The sequence below is a fragment of the Elephas maximus genome, chromosome 17, assembly GCF_024166365.1.
Source record: "Elephas maximus indicus isolate mEleMax1 chromosome 17, mEleMax1 primary haplotype, whole genome shotgun sequence".
Lineage (NCBI taxonomy): Eukaryota > Metazoa > Chordata > Mammalia > Proboscidea > Elephantidae > Elephas > Elephas maximus.
Window position 1 is genome coordinate 83,090,245 of NC_064835.1, and position 17,264 is coordinate 83,107,508.

The 17,264-nt window shown below is 43.1% G+C and overlaps 1 protein-coding gene across 1 annotated transcript in view; it reads right to left on the reverse strand.

Annotated features, from left to right (window-relative positions):
- SLC9A2 (solute carrier family 9 member A2) overlaps positions 1-17,264 on the reverse strand; it is a 147,877-nt gene that overhangs the window by 94,632 nt on the left and 35,981 nt on the right. Inside the window, exons 5-6 of the mRNA XM_049856372.1 lie at positions 16,699-16,780; positions 13,186-14,259 (exon numbers count right to left, since the gene is read on the reverse strand). Coding sequence (XP_049712329.1) covers positions 13,186-14,259; positions 16,699-16,780 — 1,156 coding nt within the window. The remainder of the gene's footprint in view (positions 1-13,185; positions 14,260-16,698; positions 16,781-17,264) is intronic.

The window sequence follows — 17,264 nt, forward strand, 5'->3', positions numbered from 1 at the left end:
GCCCTTTTGTCCTAGCCCATCTTAGTCTGGAAGCTCTGTGGAAACCTGTTCAGCGTCCCAGCAGCATACAACCCTCCCCTGACAGATGGTGACGGCTGTGCACGGGGTGTATTGGTTGGGAGTCAAACCTAGGTCTCCCGCGCGGAAGGCGAGAATTCTACCACTGAGCCACCGATGCTCCCCACAGATTGACTAGGACAGCAGCTTTTCACACACGCATGTATGTTTTCTTATTCCCTTAAAAAATTGAGCTTCTCAAGACAGAGTCAGCATCTTCTGTGGTCTTCCAGACAGTTCATAAGAGAATGCACAGAGAAGGACACCCTTCTCCTGAGTAAGCAGAGGAAAGCGTAGACACTAACAACGCATCGCTCTCACCCCGAAAGACTGTAGATGTTGCAATCAGATGGGAAGTGGGGGAGTGCCGCCTCTCCTTAGGATCTTCCCTTAGCATGTTACCGTTTCGTTAGAGAAACTGTACGGTCAGTCCACTGGTGATTCTGCCTTACAGTCCTGGCGATACAACACGCTGCTTGACATTTCAAAAATAACACTGATTCATTTAGGCAGCTTTAAAATGCTTTCACATCTAGATTTCTAAAGAAACTCTGTACAAATAGTGCAAGAGGACTTGGGAATCATCTGCTGAAAAACGCCTTTCCCCCTCGCATGTGCTAGAGTTGACTGTTCACGGACCTTAGTGGCACCAAATGGATCCAGCAGCTGTGGGCTTTCCGGAAGTGTTCAGGAGGAATACTCCCATGTCGACACACAATTTTAGTACAATAAACCCACGCTCTTCTTGGTTTGGAAGCCCTGGTGGTGTAGTGGTTAAGTGCTACAGCTGCTAACCAAAGGGTCGGCAGTTCGAATCCGCCAGGCGCTCCTTGGAAACTCTATGGGGGCAGTTCTACTCTGTCCTGTAGGGTCGCTATGAGTCAGAATCAACTCCACGGCACTGGATTTGGTTTGGTTTTTGGTTTCTTGGTTTAACTTTCTTTTGTAATAGCTTTGTTGTAAATGATTTCCTCCTTTACAGAGACTCTCATTTTATCCTTGTGGAAATATTAAAGATATGGAACAGACATCTATCTCTACTGCTACTAATTCAACCTGATGGTGAACTAGGTGAAGACTTGCCGAGGTCACATGACCACATCAGTGGCAGAACTGGAATTACATAGGGTCTCCCTATTTATAACCTGGGGTTATCTTTTCCAAAACTTATTCGGTCCAATACTTTCAAAATTGTTCATACTTCATGAGTGCCTACTATGTGCCAGATACTGTTCTAGACAGTGAGTCAAACCAAGTCCATTTCCTCGTGGAGCCTATGCCCTGATGAATGTCATTTATGTGTATAAGTGTGTCCTCACATGTATTTTTGTGTGTTCAGTTTGATATGTGTGTGCATGCAAATATGAAACATACTTAAACATCTTTCTCCTATAAATCTGTCTGGGTTGAAATTTGTACTTTTGATGTGTGTCAATTACATGGTACCCAAGTTACATGAGTTTAACCTTTAACCTATGAATGCTTAGCATATTAAAAATATATCTCAAAAACATTAAAATTCTATGTTTCCTAAATCACAGATGGTAGAAAAAGGCTAGACCAAGATTCAGAAGTTCTAGACTCCAGTTCTAACCCTGATACTACTTACAAGTTATGCCACCTTGGACAAGTCCCTCAATCTTTCACGGTCTCCAGTTTTTGTTAGTTCTTTCTGTCCCACCTAACTTATAGAGCTGTTGTGTAGTTACGTTAATTTAACTTTAGGGTCACGATTTGCTTACTTATACTATTTTAGTTGGTCCTCAAAATGCTCCTGTGAAATACACAGGGGTGGTATTATAAATGTTGTCTGATCTTACAATGAAAACCTGAGATTGTCAAAATGAGGTCGCAAGAGGCTAAAGGGTAGGCTGCTAGCTCCAGGTTAAGAGTGAACAAGAGAGGACACATTTAGGTGCTTCATAAACTGTAGACAGATGTAAGAAACTTTAATACCCTTTTCCATGAAAGGTAGAGAGGCAGAACAAGCCATTTGTTGTTGTTAGCTGTCGTCAAGTCAGCTCACGGTGCCCCTATGCACAACAGGACAAAACGCTACCCCGTCCCGCACCACCTCGCTGAGCTGTCACGGATCTCCAGCCTTTTCTTCCTAAGCCATCTTAGTCTAGAAGCTCCGCTGAAACCTGTTCGGCATCATAGCAACACGCAAGCCCTCACTGACAGGCAGGTGTGGCTGCACGTGAGGTGTATTGGCCGGGAATTGAAGCCTTAGTGGAGTGACAAAGAACATGAGCTGTGGATGCAGTCCACAAGGGCTCAAATCCCACCTCTACCACTTAATAGCTGTGATACCTTGGACAAGTTTCTTAAGCTCCTTAAACCTGTTTCCTCATCTATTTTTGAAGACTGGGGATAATAATGGTGTCTACCTCCCAGAGTTACCAGGAGGATTAAATAAAATAATGAATGTAAAGCACTTCGCCCAGGTATCTAGCACAGAATAATTCTCCATAGTTGTTAGCTATTATCATTTCATTAAAGAAACCGTGATGGAGGGATTACTCAGTCTCACCGGGCCCCACCCTCCAATGCCACAATGAAAGAGCACACTTGGCCGCATTACACTGATCAGGTTTCCCAGCCTGCGGATCCCTAGGAAACCAGCCCAGGAACTGAGAGGAGCAGAATTACCAGTGAGAGAGTCGCAGAGACATAGTAAGGGGGTTGTTTTACTGCCCTGTGATTCTATAAGGAACTTTCTCTGAATAACAAAACCTTCAAGCTTCTTCAGAGTACTTTCACGTGCAGGGTGGGCCATGTGCAATCTGATCCATTAGCAGTTGAAATTTCTAAACATAACTGTGTGATTTTTTTCTTTGCCTTTCACATGTGAGCCTTTGTATGCCGATCCTAAGTAATAAAATGAAATTCACCTTAAAGATACGATGCTGCTGTAGAGTCATGGAGTGCTTGCAGAGGGAAACCCCCAGTCTCTCCTGGAATTATTGAAGAGGCAGAAGTACACAAGGCATCTTCAAACAAGGGATGCATTTTAAACATGAAGATTAGAAAGCCCTTATATGGAGATGAACAATGTACAGGATTGTTGCAGGAAGTACATCAATTATGATTCATTACATTCAAAAGATGTAATTGCAAGACAGCACCCTGTAATTGTGCACGTATCACTGAGAATGACAATACGCCCACGTCGACACATCCCTGTAATATAATAAAGCCATACTTTTCTTGGCTTAAGTTTCTTTTGTAAAATCTTTGTTATAAATGATTTCCTCCCTTACAGAGAATCTCGTATTATCCTTGTGGAACTATTAAAGAGATGGAACAGACAAATATCTCTGCTTCTACTAATTCAACTTGAAGGTGAGGTAGGTAAAGACTTGCCAAGGTCACACGACCATATTAATGGCAGAATTGGGATTTCAATAAAAACTCGTTGCCATTGAGTCGATTCTGACTCATAGCGACCCTACAGGACAGAGTAGAATTGTCCCTTAATGTTTCCTAGTTTGTAGTCTTTACGGAAGCACACTGCCCCATCTTTCTCCTGTGGAATGGCCGGGGGGTTTGAACCACTGACCTCTTGGTTAGCAGCCTAGGGTTTAACCATTGTGCCACCAGGATTACAATAAAACCAAACCAAACCCGTTGCTGTCTCGTTGATTCTGACTCATAGCGACTCTACAGGACAGAGAAGAACTGCCCCATGAAGTTCCCAAGGAGCAGCTGGTGGATTCGAACTGCCGACTTTTTGGTTAGCAGGCGTAGCTCTTAACTACGGTGCCACCAGGGCAATAGGATCTCCCTATTTCTAATCTGGGATTATCTCTTCCAAAGTTAATTAGGTCCAACACTTACAAAACTGCTGAGCAATTCCTCCTGTATCCAAGTGTAAAAATACAAAAGATGAAACACAGACAGAGTACTCAGGCCTCCACATCCTGCTGACAGAAAAGCTAGTAGACAACACTTTGTTTTTGCCCTTCACTGAAGAGAAGTCTTTAGGGTGTTGTGAGAATTATTTAATATATGTAAAGTGTTAAAATTCTTGTCTGGAACATAGTAAACATAGTATTTGCTATGGATTATTATTATCTTCTTTCTGAATGATACAAGAACTCTAAAATTTCTTTAACTGCTATCTCCCTGTTCCATTATTCCAATGTTTCATCTCGTAATTTAGATCTGGTTTGTATTCAACGTCTTCCAAATTAGTTTTTTGTTTTTTTTTATAAGCATTTACATAGACTTGCAGACATGTTTACAAGTTTTTCTTCATTGTTACTTCTTCTATCCTCTCATTTCCTCCAGGTTGTTTTCTTTTTACTGAAACATGACGCTCTTCAGTAGATGTTTCAGGGAGAACCTCTAAAAGGTACATTGTCTTGGTCTTTGTTTGAAGATGTCTTTGATTTCCTCTTGAATGATAATATGTTTTGGTATTGATTTAGATGTCCTTTGCGGCTTTTGGGGTTTTGAGATTTTGGGTCATATCATTTTTCACTTAGGTGATATCATTTCATTATTTTCTGCCCTCTTGTTGCTAAGGAGAATTATGTTGTCACTCTCATTGCCTTTGAAATTAATCAGACTTTTCAGATACATTTACGATTATTTGTTTGGATATTTCTGATATTATACAGTTCCCTTGATATGTCCAGGTATAGATTTATTTTTTATTTTTCTTGCTTGGAACTTCTTGTTTCCATGTTGCTTAACAGTTGTTTCATATTTTTCACCTCTTTTCCTTTCTGTGTTACTTCTTGCTGATTTTAAGATGTTCCCAGTTTGCCAAACCACTCTCTGTGTGTTGCTAGCTGGTGCTTTACCCACTCACTGGATATTTAATTTTAATTATATTTTCACTTTTTTATGGGGGAGTCCTTTTTCAAATCCATCTGTGTTTTGTTCATACTCTTCTACTATTTTTGATATTTCTGTTCCTCCTTTCATTTCTTTACTTATTTAAACTCTACTCATTTTGCAGACTCTTTCAGATTGTTCTGTTATTTCTAGTTTCGGGGTGCCAATCCTTTTTTTTTTTTTTAAATCACATCTACTGACTTTCCTTTTTGGATATTCACTATATTCCAGACAATTATTTTAACACTTTACATATATTAAAGAGTTTAATTCTCACAATATCCTATGATGTTGGTCCTTTTATTGTCCCCATTTTCTGCTAAAGCAACGGAGCTCAGAGAGTTTAAGATACTCACCCAAGATCACATGACTACAAATGTGTGGTGAAAGGTGCCTGGGATGTGAGCCAGGCACTCTGGCCTGGCTCCTATTAAATCAGATAATCATATTAAATATTTAAAAGTGACCACAAAAGGCACAGAGATAGAATGAATAATAGCATTAAAAAAAAAAACAAACTGACCAACCCAAAATAAGGCAAGAAAGGAAAATAAAGAACCAAGCAAAAGACAATAAACTGAAAACAAAATAAGTGTAAATACATCATTACAATAAATGTAGAGGGGTTAAAATTTTTTTTTAATACAGAGATTTAAATTTTTGAATTGAAGAGACAAAATCTAGTTATATGTGGTTTAATGAGATATACCTAAAAGAAAATGATCCAGCTGGATTGGTAGTAAATATACAGGAAAAGATATGTCTGGAAAGTACATTTGTGGAAAACACAGATATGGAAAAAGGTATACATGAAAAAAAAAAAAAAAACCCCTTTATTTTGAATAGCAATAAACTGTTTACTAAAGCAGACTTTGAACCAAAGAGAATTACTGGGAACAAAGAGGGAATAATTCAATGATTAAAGGGAGAATTCTCAAGGAAGATACAACAATATTGAACCAGGATATACCTAATAACACAGCATCAAATATATAAAACAAAAATTGAAAATAGTAATTAAGATCCCCAATCTTAGAAGCTGATTTTAACGTGCTTCAGAAGCAGATAAAGCAGCCAAAAAATTGGTGAGGCTACTGAAGATATGAACATCACAATTACAAATTTGATCTAGTCTGCAAATGTGTCTGTGTGTATACAGGTATGCATATAAAATACTCCCCCCAGCAAACAGAGAATATATATCCTTTTTCAGGAATACATAGGAAAAAAAAAAAGTCACATACTAAGCCATAGAGAACATCTCAATCAATACCAAAAATTCATGTCATGTAGATCACACTATCTGACCAAAATGCAATAAAATATGAATAAAATAAAAAAGTCAAAAACTATATGTTTATTAACTAAAAAGTACACTTCTAATTATTAGGCTAAAATTTAAAAAATTACAAGGGCAATTTAAAAATACTTAGAACTGAATAAAAGTGAAAACTTTACAATGCAAGATCCAAAAAAAGAAAAAACTAAACCCATTGCCATCGAATGGATTCCGACTCACAGCGAACCTGTATGACAGAGTGGAACTGCCTCAGAGAGTTTCCAAGGAGTGCCTGGTGGATTCGAACTGCCAACCTTTCGGTTAGCAGCCATAGCATACAACCACTATGTCACCAGGGTTTCCAAAGCAAGACAGAAAGGTGTGTTTCTAACTTTAACTATATATACTTTTTTTCCTCTAAGATATATCCATTTGGGTCATGAGAATTCATCTTTTAGAAGAGTTTCCTTTAATAATCCTATTTCGGTTCACAAGGCATTTCTCTGACTTAATGAAAACCAAGCTGGATTTTATGAACTTTAAAAGCTCGTAAAACTTTTATGAACTGAGCCGAGCATTTTATGAAGTCAGGCTGAGCACCCTGATAGGAGGTCCATCGAGCTCTGGAGCTGTATCAGTGATGTTGTGTTAAGCTCTCCTCTCAGAATTTGCACTGTTTGCTAGTTAATAGTAACAATGATCTGACACAGTTTACTCAGAAAGTGTTATTTTTCATTTGTATTATTTCCCTAAATTATTTTGTCTTTCTCATTCCCTTCATTATTATTATTAACTGCAATAAAATGAATTTGCATAAACTTTGAGTATCATGAATATGTCTTGTATGTGGCATATTCTTAAGTGTACCATGTACCCTAGCTTTGAATTTAATGAGAACAGGTAAATCACCATATTATTGAGAAACTGATTAAGGAAGGAACAATGGCTTCTTAAGAGTTATGACTGTAAAGTTGACTATAGAAGTAATTTTGCCCCTTCTAATAATACTGATGTCACTTTAGCATAACTGCATGTCAATTTTGGAGCTCAGCGGCTCATAAAAAATATTTAATATTAAAAAATATTAAAAATAAGATTACTTAAGTTTTCAGCTATAAGTTTTTTTTTTTTTTTAAGGAATGAATTACTCTTATAAAGGTGTTGTGTGCTATTGAGTTGACTCCAACTCATAGTGACCCTGTAAGATAAAGTAGAACTGCCCCATAAGTTTTCCTAGACTGCAATCTCTATGAGAGCAGATTGCCAGGTCTTTTCTCTTGCGAAGCTGTTGGTGGGTTTTAACTGCTGACCTTTCAGTTAGAAACTAAGAGCTTAACCATCACATCACCAGGGCTCCTTTCTTAAAAGTGGGAGTTGACGTATTAAAAAACAAGTACATTCAATAATTAATGAGCTAAGTCTTCAAAAATTTAAAAACAAATTTTAAAGTAGACCTAAAGTAAGAAGAACTAAATAATAAAGGAAAGAGTAAAAGATGATAAAATCAGAAACCAACCAAAACATAATTCTTTGAAAAAGTATAAAATTGATAAACATTTAAGAATTTTGATCAAGGTAAAAAAAAAAAATAGCAATATTAGAAATAAAAAGAACATAAATGAAGATAAAATAGAGATCTAAAAAATAACTTCCTGCAAACTAGTCTGAAAATATAAATAAAAATAAGAATTTTCCAGAAAAAAGATAAATTACCAAAATTGACTCAAGAAGACAGAGATAAGCCAAACAGAATTATAAACCATTAAACAATTGAATCATTGGTCAAAATCGATACATATGCAAGCCATTTGGTTTTATAGGTGAGTTTTTACAATCCTACATGGAACAGACGATTTTACACAAAAGATTCTTTGTGTATTTCTCTGGGCTTCAAGATACGTAAAGACATCTGTAAGATACAAAGCATCCCATCAATGATAAATATTGTTTTCATTGTTAAAGCTGATACAAAAAGTAAGATTTTCAGTTGGTAACAAATTATCTGGTATCCACTAAAAAAGGTACAAAACATTTCAGTGGTAGAACTACAGTGAGAAAATTCTAGAAGGCCACCTCCCAAAGAGGCGCTTGAGTTGGTCACTACAAAAAGCATGAGAAAGCTGGTGAAGTCATCCTTCAGACAGAAAACAGAAAATGCATGGGTGGCACAATGGAGGCTTTGAGACCAAAAGGGATCAGAACTCTTTTTTTAACCTTTTTACAAATCAACACACGGCAGAGTTGAGGGCACATGACACCAGGAACATTTAGCTTTAGAAGTACTAACATGAGATGTGGTTCAAATAATTGTATGTGAAAACCATGAGCTTCCCCCATTACCTGAGTCAGCCTCGCCAACCAGTTGGTGAATATGCTTCAGGAAAACCAAACAGGACAAAGAGAAACAGATCAAGGGCAAGTACAGATTGCGGAGATCAAGATATCAGCAATTCAGCCAGATATGAAATGCTTAGGTTTCATATTTCAAATTCAGGACAGTCTGGAGCCTGGAGGAGAAGCCTTCATGGACCAAATTGCTTGATGTCTTCCCCTTAAAATAATAAGAGTGCAAGTCCTTTAATTCAGAGGCAGCAGGATGGATGGAAGGGGAACATTTTGCATCCTAACCCCAAGGTTAGGGTCAAAGGAAATGAAAAGGCAGGGAGAGTGGTGATACCTAGAAAAGAGAGGCAAATAAGCCAAGTCCACGAGACTCTAAGAAAAAAAGGAAGGGGTGTTTTGGGAAACCACTCAGGTTAAAGAAGGGAGCTCTGCTACTTTAAATAGCAGGGGATCCAGTGATACCTCCTTGAACAGTGTCCTTGAGTTAGACTATACACCCAAGTTCACCCAGGTCTTCTGATTCCCAGTTAAGCACAAATTCCACTGACCTACTTCATGGACTAGGAAATCTGAATAAAAGAGACAATCTTAAAACACACCAGGACTTTTTTCTTTTTCTTCTTAATTCTTTGGCTACCTATTACTCCAGGCTGTAGAGCTCCACTGCTGTGTACAGGGTTTATCAAGCAAAGCATGCATTTATACTTGCAAAAAATCAACACTTGTGCAAAATATGTCAAATATATATATATTTTTAAAGAACAGTAAGAGTTCCCATGTGTGAGGGCCAAGTAAAAAATGAATTGGGAGACGCTGCCAAAATTTTTGAAACTTTTCAGAAGGGTACTAAATGTGCTATGTTCTTTTATCTTAAATTTACTTCATATACACCCATCATCATCATATGAAAGTTTACAACTACAGAAGTACTTTTTTCTTGACCAGACAACTACAAAGTGGATTTTCCCTGATAATCAGGTAGAGCAATGAAGCTGAATTGAGCTTTCTCACTTCTGATTGAAACATTTCAAAGATTTTATTGTTCTGTCGTCTAGAAAACTATTCTGAATTCATCATCAGACATTATTTAAACCTCCTACAAATGTTAACAGGCACCTCTAGTTTTGGGCAACTTGTTATCCTTGTTTAGATAAATCACTGACAATGGTTTCTCCATGTTCCCTGTGGCGAGTAAGTTCAGGTACACTAGGAACATGGCATAAAAGTGTCCTAAATAGAAACTGTGGCATTTTTCATGAGTTAACACTTGCGTTACCTGATAGGCTCATGTTCCCCTGAACAGTTCAATTCATTCTCCTTCCCAAATATGAGCAAAATAAGTCACATAACGCCCCCCCCAAAAAAAAAACTCTCTCTGCCGCCAAGTGGATCCTGAGTCATCGCAACCCTGTAGGACAGAGTAGAACTGCCCCATAGAGTTTCCAAGGAGCGCCTGGTGGATTTGAACTGCCCACCTTTTGATTAGCAGCCACAGCTCTTAACCACTATACCACTAGGGTTTCCAAGTCACTTAAGTCACCCCAAAATAACAGCCTCTCCAGTGCAAAAGTGAAAATAGAAATTGAACGACTTGATGACCGTTCAATGGGCTGTAGAAGTGTCCCACGGTACCAGGGCAGTCTTCTCCAAGCCAGAGAGAAAGTTCTGGATCCCAGGCGGGAGGGGGAGCACAAGGGGGAATGGGCTTCTGGGCATTTCCAGCTCCCCTAGAAGCAGTTACAGGAGCAGGACAGTGCTGAGCTATCGACAGGAAAAACCTAGAGAGATCCCCCAAGTACTGGCTTTGGGATTCTAAAGCTACACTTTCTGCTCTGAGAACTAACCCTGACTCCACCCAAGGCAGTTCCAGTCAGCTGCTCAGACCCCTTTCTGGCCAGGAGGCACGAACGTCCGTGTTACCATCTCTGTGCCACCCATGTCTATCTCTCCCCAGATGCCCGGAGTTAAGAGGAAATAGTAAACAGTAACAAGAAATGTTCAGAATTTGGGGGCAGAAGATGGATCAGGAGACCAGCAAGTACAATTTGTAACACCTGCCAGAGTAAAACACAGTCCAAGAGAGGCCATAAACTGTGGCAAGTAGAATATAAGTGGGCCCGGGAATATCAGAACATCCAGGATAAGCAGACTGAAGAAGGGCAGATAAATACATTTGGGAAGAACTTAGAGGGCAGTGAGTTTATGTGAATGGGGGAGAAACAACTCAGAAAAGGAGGGGGAGAATGGTTGCACAACTGGAAGAAAGTAATCAATGTCGCTGAATTGGACATGTAGGAACTGTTGAGTTGGTCTATGTCTTGCTGCATAAATTCTCAACAACAACAACAAAATAAACATTTTTAAAAAAGAAAAAGTACACCTGTGAACTTTCACAAGAGCACAGATGCCGTTTAACAAAAGACCACACCATTAAAGTGAGAAGGTTGAATCAGATGAATAGACCAAGACAGAAAGAGAGCAAGTGCAAAAAGCCTACAGAATGAGAACACGTGAATAAGGCTGAGCGTAAGACACAAGTCGGGAAACCTGGGAGGCAGCCCAGGACAGTGGAAACCAAGCCGCAGTGCCAGAATCAGCACGGTCACTCCTGCTACTGTTACTGCCACTACCACTGCGGCTAACAATGGCAAAAATTATTTAGTGCTTCCTACGTGTCTAACACTGTTCTAAGCATGTTATACACATGAGTTCTCATTGAACCCTCGCCACAAAGCAAGCCTCTAGGACAGAGACCAAGACGAGGTATTAGAGAGACCTGGGTGGAATTCTGGCTCACCACCTAAACCTACGAGCCAGTTAATCTCCCCATTTCTCCATTTCCTCTTAAATGAAACAGGGGTAATCATACCTGCCCTGGATGGCTGTTCTGAAAATTCAAGATAATGAACTTAAATGGTTACTAGCAGCTGCTATTAATGCAATTAATCAGATTAAGATAATCAAGAGCGAAGACCAGAGTGAGGAGTTGTCATGGCATAGAAATGGCAACAAAGAAGCAGTAAGAGAAACAGGGCACAAAAGCAGCCTTCCCTGGAATCAAGGCTCCAGGCTTGGAGAGAGTAAGAGAGTGAGTAGGGCGCTGGATTTGGCACCTTCTCTTAGTGTCTATGTTGGCTACCCCTGTGAACTCTCTGAGCTTCAGCCTCCACATCTATGGAGTGGGGGTAATAATAGCCTCCTTTCGTGTGCTGAACGGTTGTTGTGAGAACTGTCTGTGGAGATGGCATCTGAGTTTATTACTATAGGCAAAGCATTATTTAAATGCGCATGTCTGCTTGACATACAGGAAAGTTTATTACCCTTTCTCTTATTTCTCAGGTGGCATTAAAACATTCAATCAGTAGGACCATGTCAAAGACAGGCTGCAAGGTAATGAAATATTACTTGCCTCCTTTGGTCACCACTAACAGAATCTATAAATTTATCTGACTTCAAAGGTTCACTTCAGGTTGACCTCCCACAATTTCCCCCTCTCCTATAAGCATACACCCCTTCTACCTGCTTTGTGCTTCCCTCCCCATTTACACCTTTGTTTATTCTTATTTGGAATGCTGCTCCCTCTCATCTTCAACTGCCCATGTCCTGGCCATCCTTGAAAATCCAGTTTCAGTATCTCCTCTCCATGAAGAAACGATCCCTGCCTCCCTGTCATATTCTCACCCTACTCAGCACTTTCCTGTGTTGTAATCACGGGTGTGCGGGCTGTCTCTCCTATTCATCAATCAGTTCCTTGAAGACAGGCAACGTGTCTTTCCATTCTTTGACGGAAGCCTGCCTCCCCCTATGGCACAGGACCTTGCACAGGACAAATGCACAACACAGATGTCACGTATGAATGTCTTTGACTTAACTAACTTTCTTTGGATTATTATATTTAGTTGATATATTCTTAAAATATAAAGAAAAAATGTAAAGCACCATGATCATCACATAAAAGTCTGCATGGGGGAAGAAATGAAGACGAAAAAGCTGATTCTGAGGCTTCCTTTTTCCAAAAGAGAGTTAAAGGTGGTTTGAAAGTAGGATAATTGTTTTTAAATATGCATCTCCCTCAGTCACCTCCAAAAAAATACAGAAACACTTCCTGTATAGCCACAGTTTCAGTCCAAAAGAGGGAGGAGACAGGGTGCTCCTGTTGCAGGTGCAGGCACTCAGGTGTCCCTGGTCCCCTTCCAGGTACCTCATCAGTCAGGGGCGCAGAGCAGGGTCCCTGTCATTGCCAAGCCGCGACTCTCTCCTCAAGCATCCAGGGCTTTAAACATTTTAGCCTCTGGGCTCCCCTGTAGGTAAGACTGATAAAATTCAGCCCAGGGCCTCCTCCATCGGTAAACAGGTCTCAGCTTTGGCAGTGGGCTGTCACACTTCGAAGCAGAGTAAGCAGAGTGAGCAGCAAATCCCTAAGTTTGTGTGGGCTACGACTATCGGGCCATTTCAAGGCCACTGGCCACTTAAGAACCAAAGCGTGAAGCCGTCCTCCCGGAGTCCTTTCTGACCAGTAGAACCTGCTCTATCTGTCGCCCCCGTTCTGGTCCGGGGGCGGGGGGTGGCCACGACCCAGAGGTCAGCTCGCTGGCCCCTACACACTCCGGCCCTCCCCCTCCGATCGCCCACTCCCCACCTCGTGGGGTCAGCTGGCTCACCAATCTTGGCCAGGGAGGCCAGCAGGATCCACAGGGTGATCTCGAAGGGGATCTGCACGTGGGGGTAGTCCAGGGTGAACACCGGCAGCCGGCTCTCCTCGAACGGCGTCGTACCCGGAGCCACCACGCTCGCGGGGCTGGGCGGGCTGGAGCTGGTGCCCATGGCCCTCGGAGCGCCCGGCAGGGTCTCCGCCAGGGCGCCCGCCGGCCCGGCCACCTGCAGGATCAGCAGCAGCAGCAGCGGCGGCGGCGCCCAGAGGCTCCGCCCGGTGCCCGTTGGCTCCCTGGGGTCGGCTCCCGGCGCCGCCATGGAGCCCCGCGCTGCGTCCGCCGCGCGCTCAGCGCATCGCGCCGGGACGGGCCGCGCGGTGCGGGACAGCGACAGCCGCCCGCCGCCGTGGCCGCGGGCCCGGGTCCCTGCGCCGGCGGGTTCGGATCCCGCTGCCAGCGCGGCCGGCCGTGCCGGGCGACCGCAGGCTCCGGCGCGGCCCCTCAGCTGCCCTCGGCCGCCGGCCGCCCGCCCATGCCCGGCTCCGGGCTCGCCGGCTGCAGCTGCAGGCCCTGCCCCGGGCGGCCCGCGGGCGGGGTGGGGCGGGGCGGGCGCGGTGCCCGGGCCGCGGGCGGGAGGAGCGGGCCGGCGTCCGCGCACCTGAGCGCACCCACGGTCGCCGGGGTCCCTGCGCCGGCGGCTGCGCTTCCCTGTCGCCCGGCCCGCGCGCCCACACCCGCCGCCCTGGGAGCCGGCGAGCACTGGGGGGAAGCGCCGCGCCGGGCGCCCTGTGGCCGGAGCTGTCCCCGCCCCGGAGGCAGCGTCGGGGCGTCCATCCAGTGAAGGGGCAGGCGCGACCCACGCGTCGCCTCCTTTTGGCCGCAGGCCCCTGCGAGGAGACACCCCGGGGCGCTGCACGCGCGGGGAGGCGCCTGGGCACGAGGTCGGGAGAGAGGAACCGGGGAGGAGAAGCTGGGACCCGCGCGGTGGCGGGGGAGCTGGGGGACCGACCCGGCGCTGCCGCGCTGAGCCGCCCAGCGAAGCTCTCCGGATGATACAGGGAGGAGAGAAAAGCCTTTTGCTCCCTTCCAGGCGTTATCACGCCGAGTACAAAGTCTTCCCTCTGCGCACTGGAGTCTTCTGTGCAGAACTCAGTGTTCCCCAGGCTTCCATGGAAGCCTGTCTTGTCTTTTCCACCGTGTACTGGTTTTACTAATTGTAACACTGTCACTTCCACTTTTCTTCTCCCTCCCCTCGCTCACGGACAACAAAAACATCGTTCTTTGTTTTTAGGCTTAAAGGTGTACATGTCCGTGAGCATCAGAAATGTAATTATTTCATGGGAAAACTAGTGATTCGCCCCACTCAAATTGACTTGCTCTGCTAATTATAGGACAGTTTGTGTTTTTTTTTTTTTTTTTTTTTTTGTGGTTAGGGAAGGCAAGGGAAGCAAGCGCGATTCTCCTTCTGGGTCGCAAAGAGCTTTATCTTCCAGAGCCAACCTTCTTTCTCCTTTCCGCCTCTGGAACGCAGCCTTCTCATTCCTGAGTGCCGTTTATACCTCACGGGTCACCGACTGGAAATCCTGGTGGCATAGTGGTTAAGTGCTACAGCTGCTAACCAAAATGTCAGCAGTTCAAATCCAGGAGCCACTCCTTAGAAAACCTATGGGGCAGTTCTACTCTGTCCTTTAGGGTTCTTACGAGTCCCTTACGGTTCTTATGAGTCGGAATCAACTCGAGGGCAATGGATTTGGCTTTGGTTTTCTTTTTGTTTTTGGTCACTAATTGCAAGCTTATTGTCACAGCGTCTTTATCACCAGAAACTGAAACGAACAAAAAAGCAGACCAACTGTCACTCAATTCACGTTAACTGGGACAATTTACCCTTTGATATTCAGGAAATAAAATCCTCTGTTGTCAATTTTTAATGTGTCAAAACATGGCTATTGAACAAACACCCTGCAGTTCAACTTTTTTTTTTTTTAAGGGAATCCATAAGGACCCTGGGGATGGTACCAGAAAAAAAATCCTTCTACCTAGAAGTAAATAAGAAAGCCATTTGGGGGCCTTGGGAAGTAATGCATGAACAAGTGCGGGCTAAAACGTTAGAAGGTTTCTAGCTGATGACACAGGGCACATCAGTTGATGTTTTAGAAAGCACAAATGCTCCAAAGTGCTTAAAGTGCTGGACTGCTAACCAAAAGGTCAGCAGTTCCTCCTCGCCAGTGGCTCTGCGGGAGAAAGAGGTGGCAGTCGCCTTCCATAGAGATGTACAGCCTTGGAAGCCCTATGGGGCTGCTAAGAGTAGGAAAGGACTGGCACTGTCAGGGGGTTTTGGGAAGCGTTTCAAAAGGACAACAGAACTGAACCTGAAGGATATTTTATCTTTTCAAAAAGAATCAGTGAGCCATCCCAAACTCATCCTCCTTTTCCTTTTTCAGTGGAAACTTATATGAAAGCTAAGTGCCTAGCACGCCCTTGAAAGAAAGGAGGAACAGATAACTGCTGTTTTTTTTTTTTTTAATCCAGCTCTGCCTCAGGCACAATACTTGTGTTTTTGTCCAACGACCCAGAGACAGATATTCTTACACACATTTTACAAGGGAAGACATTTAGATAAGGGGAAAAAAACAAAAAACAAAAACCTTTATCCAAGTTTACAAATGGAATAAGGGTCTGGAAGGAATTCAAGCCCAGGCCTGTCTTGGGTAAAGCTGGTTGCATCCTGCTCTCCACGCAGGGACTTAGCTAGGATACAGCACGTGAGTACCTGTCCAGCGCCTCTCCAGGCGAGGCTCCAAGGAGCAGTTTCTCTTGGCCACTGGTTTCCACAGTCAGAGAGATCATTCAGCGACTGAACACTAATTGCCATAGGCGCTATTGTCGGTAAACAGGCCCCTGACTCTGTTTCCATAAACAGCAGGTTATTTTCTCAGGTACTTTCAAACACAACCATGGGGACTATTTCAGGTATTGTCCCCAAAAGCCATAGCAGAATAAAGTTCCGTTTACAGTAAGCAAGCAGGCAAGTCTCACACATGTAGTGAAGCAACAGGGCAGGAGCACATTCAGGCAGTAATGTCCAGTAGTTTGAGTCTCGGTGATGCTTTTAAGAATGAAGAAGAAGATGAACGACAAACCCTATTTCTGGGACCTCTCTGTCTATAGCACCTGTGGCAATAACAGACTTACTATGGCTTTAACTTTATAAATCTACCTTACCACAGTTAAAGGTTATCAACTTTTTCTTTCTTCCATTTTTTTTTGTTTGTTTGTTTGTTATTTTGTCCCTGGGCTGGCGTGACCATTTAATCTCATTTTGTTCTGTGGGCTGTTCTAATCTTTGGCTGAAGTGTGAACCTCAGGAGTGATTTCATCACTGAACTATAGGGTGTCCGGGGGCCATACTCTCCAGGGTTTCTCCAGTCTCTGTCAGACCAGTAAGTCTGGTCTTTGTGTGTGTATGTTAGAATTTTGTTCTATATTTTTCTCCAGCTCTGTCTGGAATTAACTTTTTCTTACATTTGGAAAAATGTTCTTTTACTTGTTCTTGCGAATGGAAGGTGAAGGACTTAGTTTGAAACACACGCTTTTCATCTTTTCCCTGAAACGAGTAAGACAGACTTAAACTACTCCCCCCTGCTGACACGATGGCTGGGCCATTTCTTCAGAGAGCCCTGTGACCAGGAAGGAGTTTAGTCCCTGAAAGTGGTAACGTCACTCATTAGTACCTACAGGATGAATGACAGCTTAAAATTTGTCAGTGATTTCTCAGTGCCATTTGGAAAGGCCAAACTCTTACAATGACTTAGGTGATTTGAACTTTGCCTTTCTCTCCCACTACCATTCTTCCTGTCCATCCCAGGCACCAGGCTTCATGAGCTCTGGCCAATTCCGGCTCCCTCTCACCTCAGGGCCTTTGCACGTTCTGTCCCCTGTGCAAGGGAGCCTCTTCTCACTGCCCTTATCTCCTGAATTCCTCACAGGGTTTCAGCTCAAGGAACTAACTCAAGTAAGTCTTACCAGGTGCCTTCCTTTCTGGAATAATTACAAAAAAAAAAAAGAAAAACCAGTTGCCATTGTGGCCA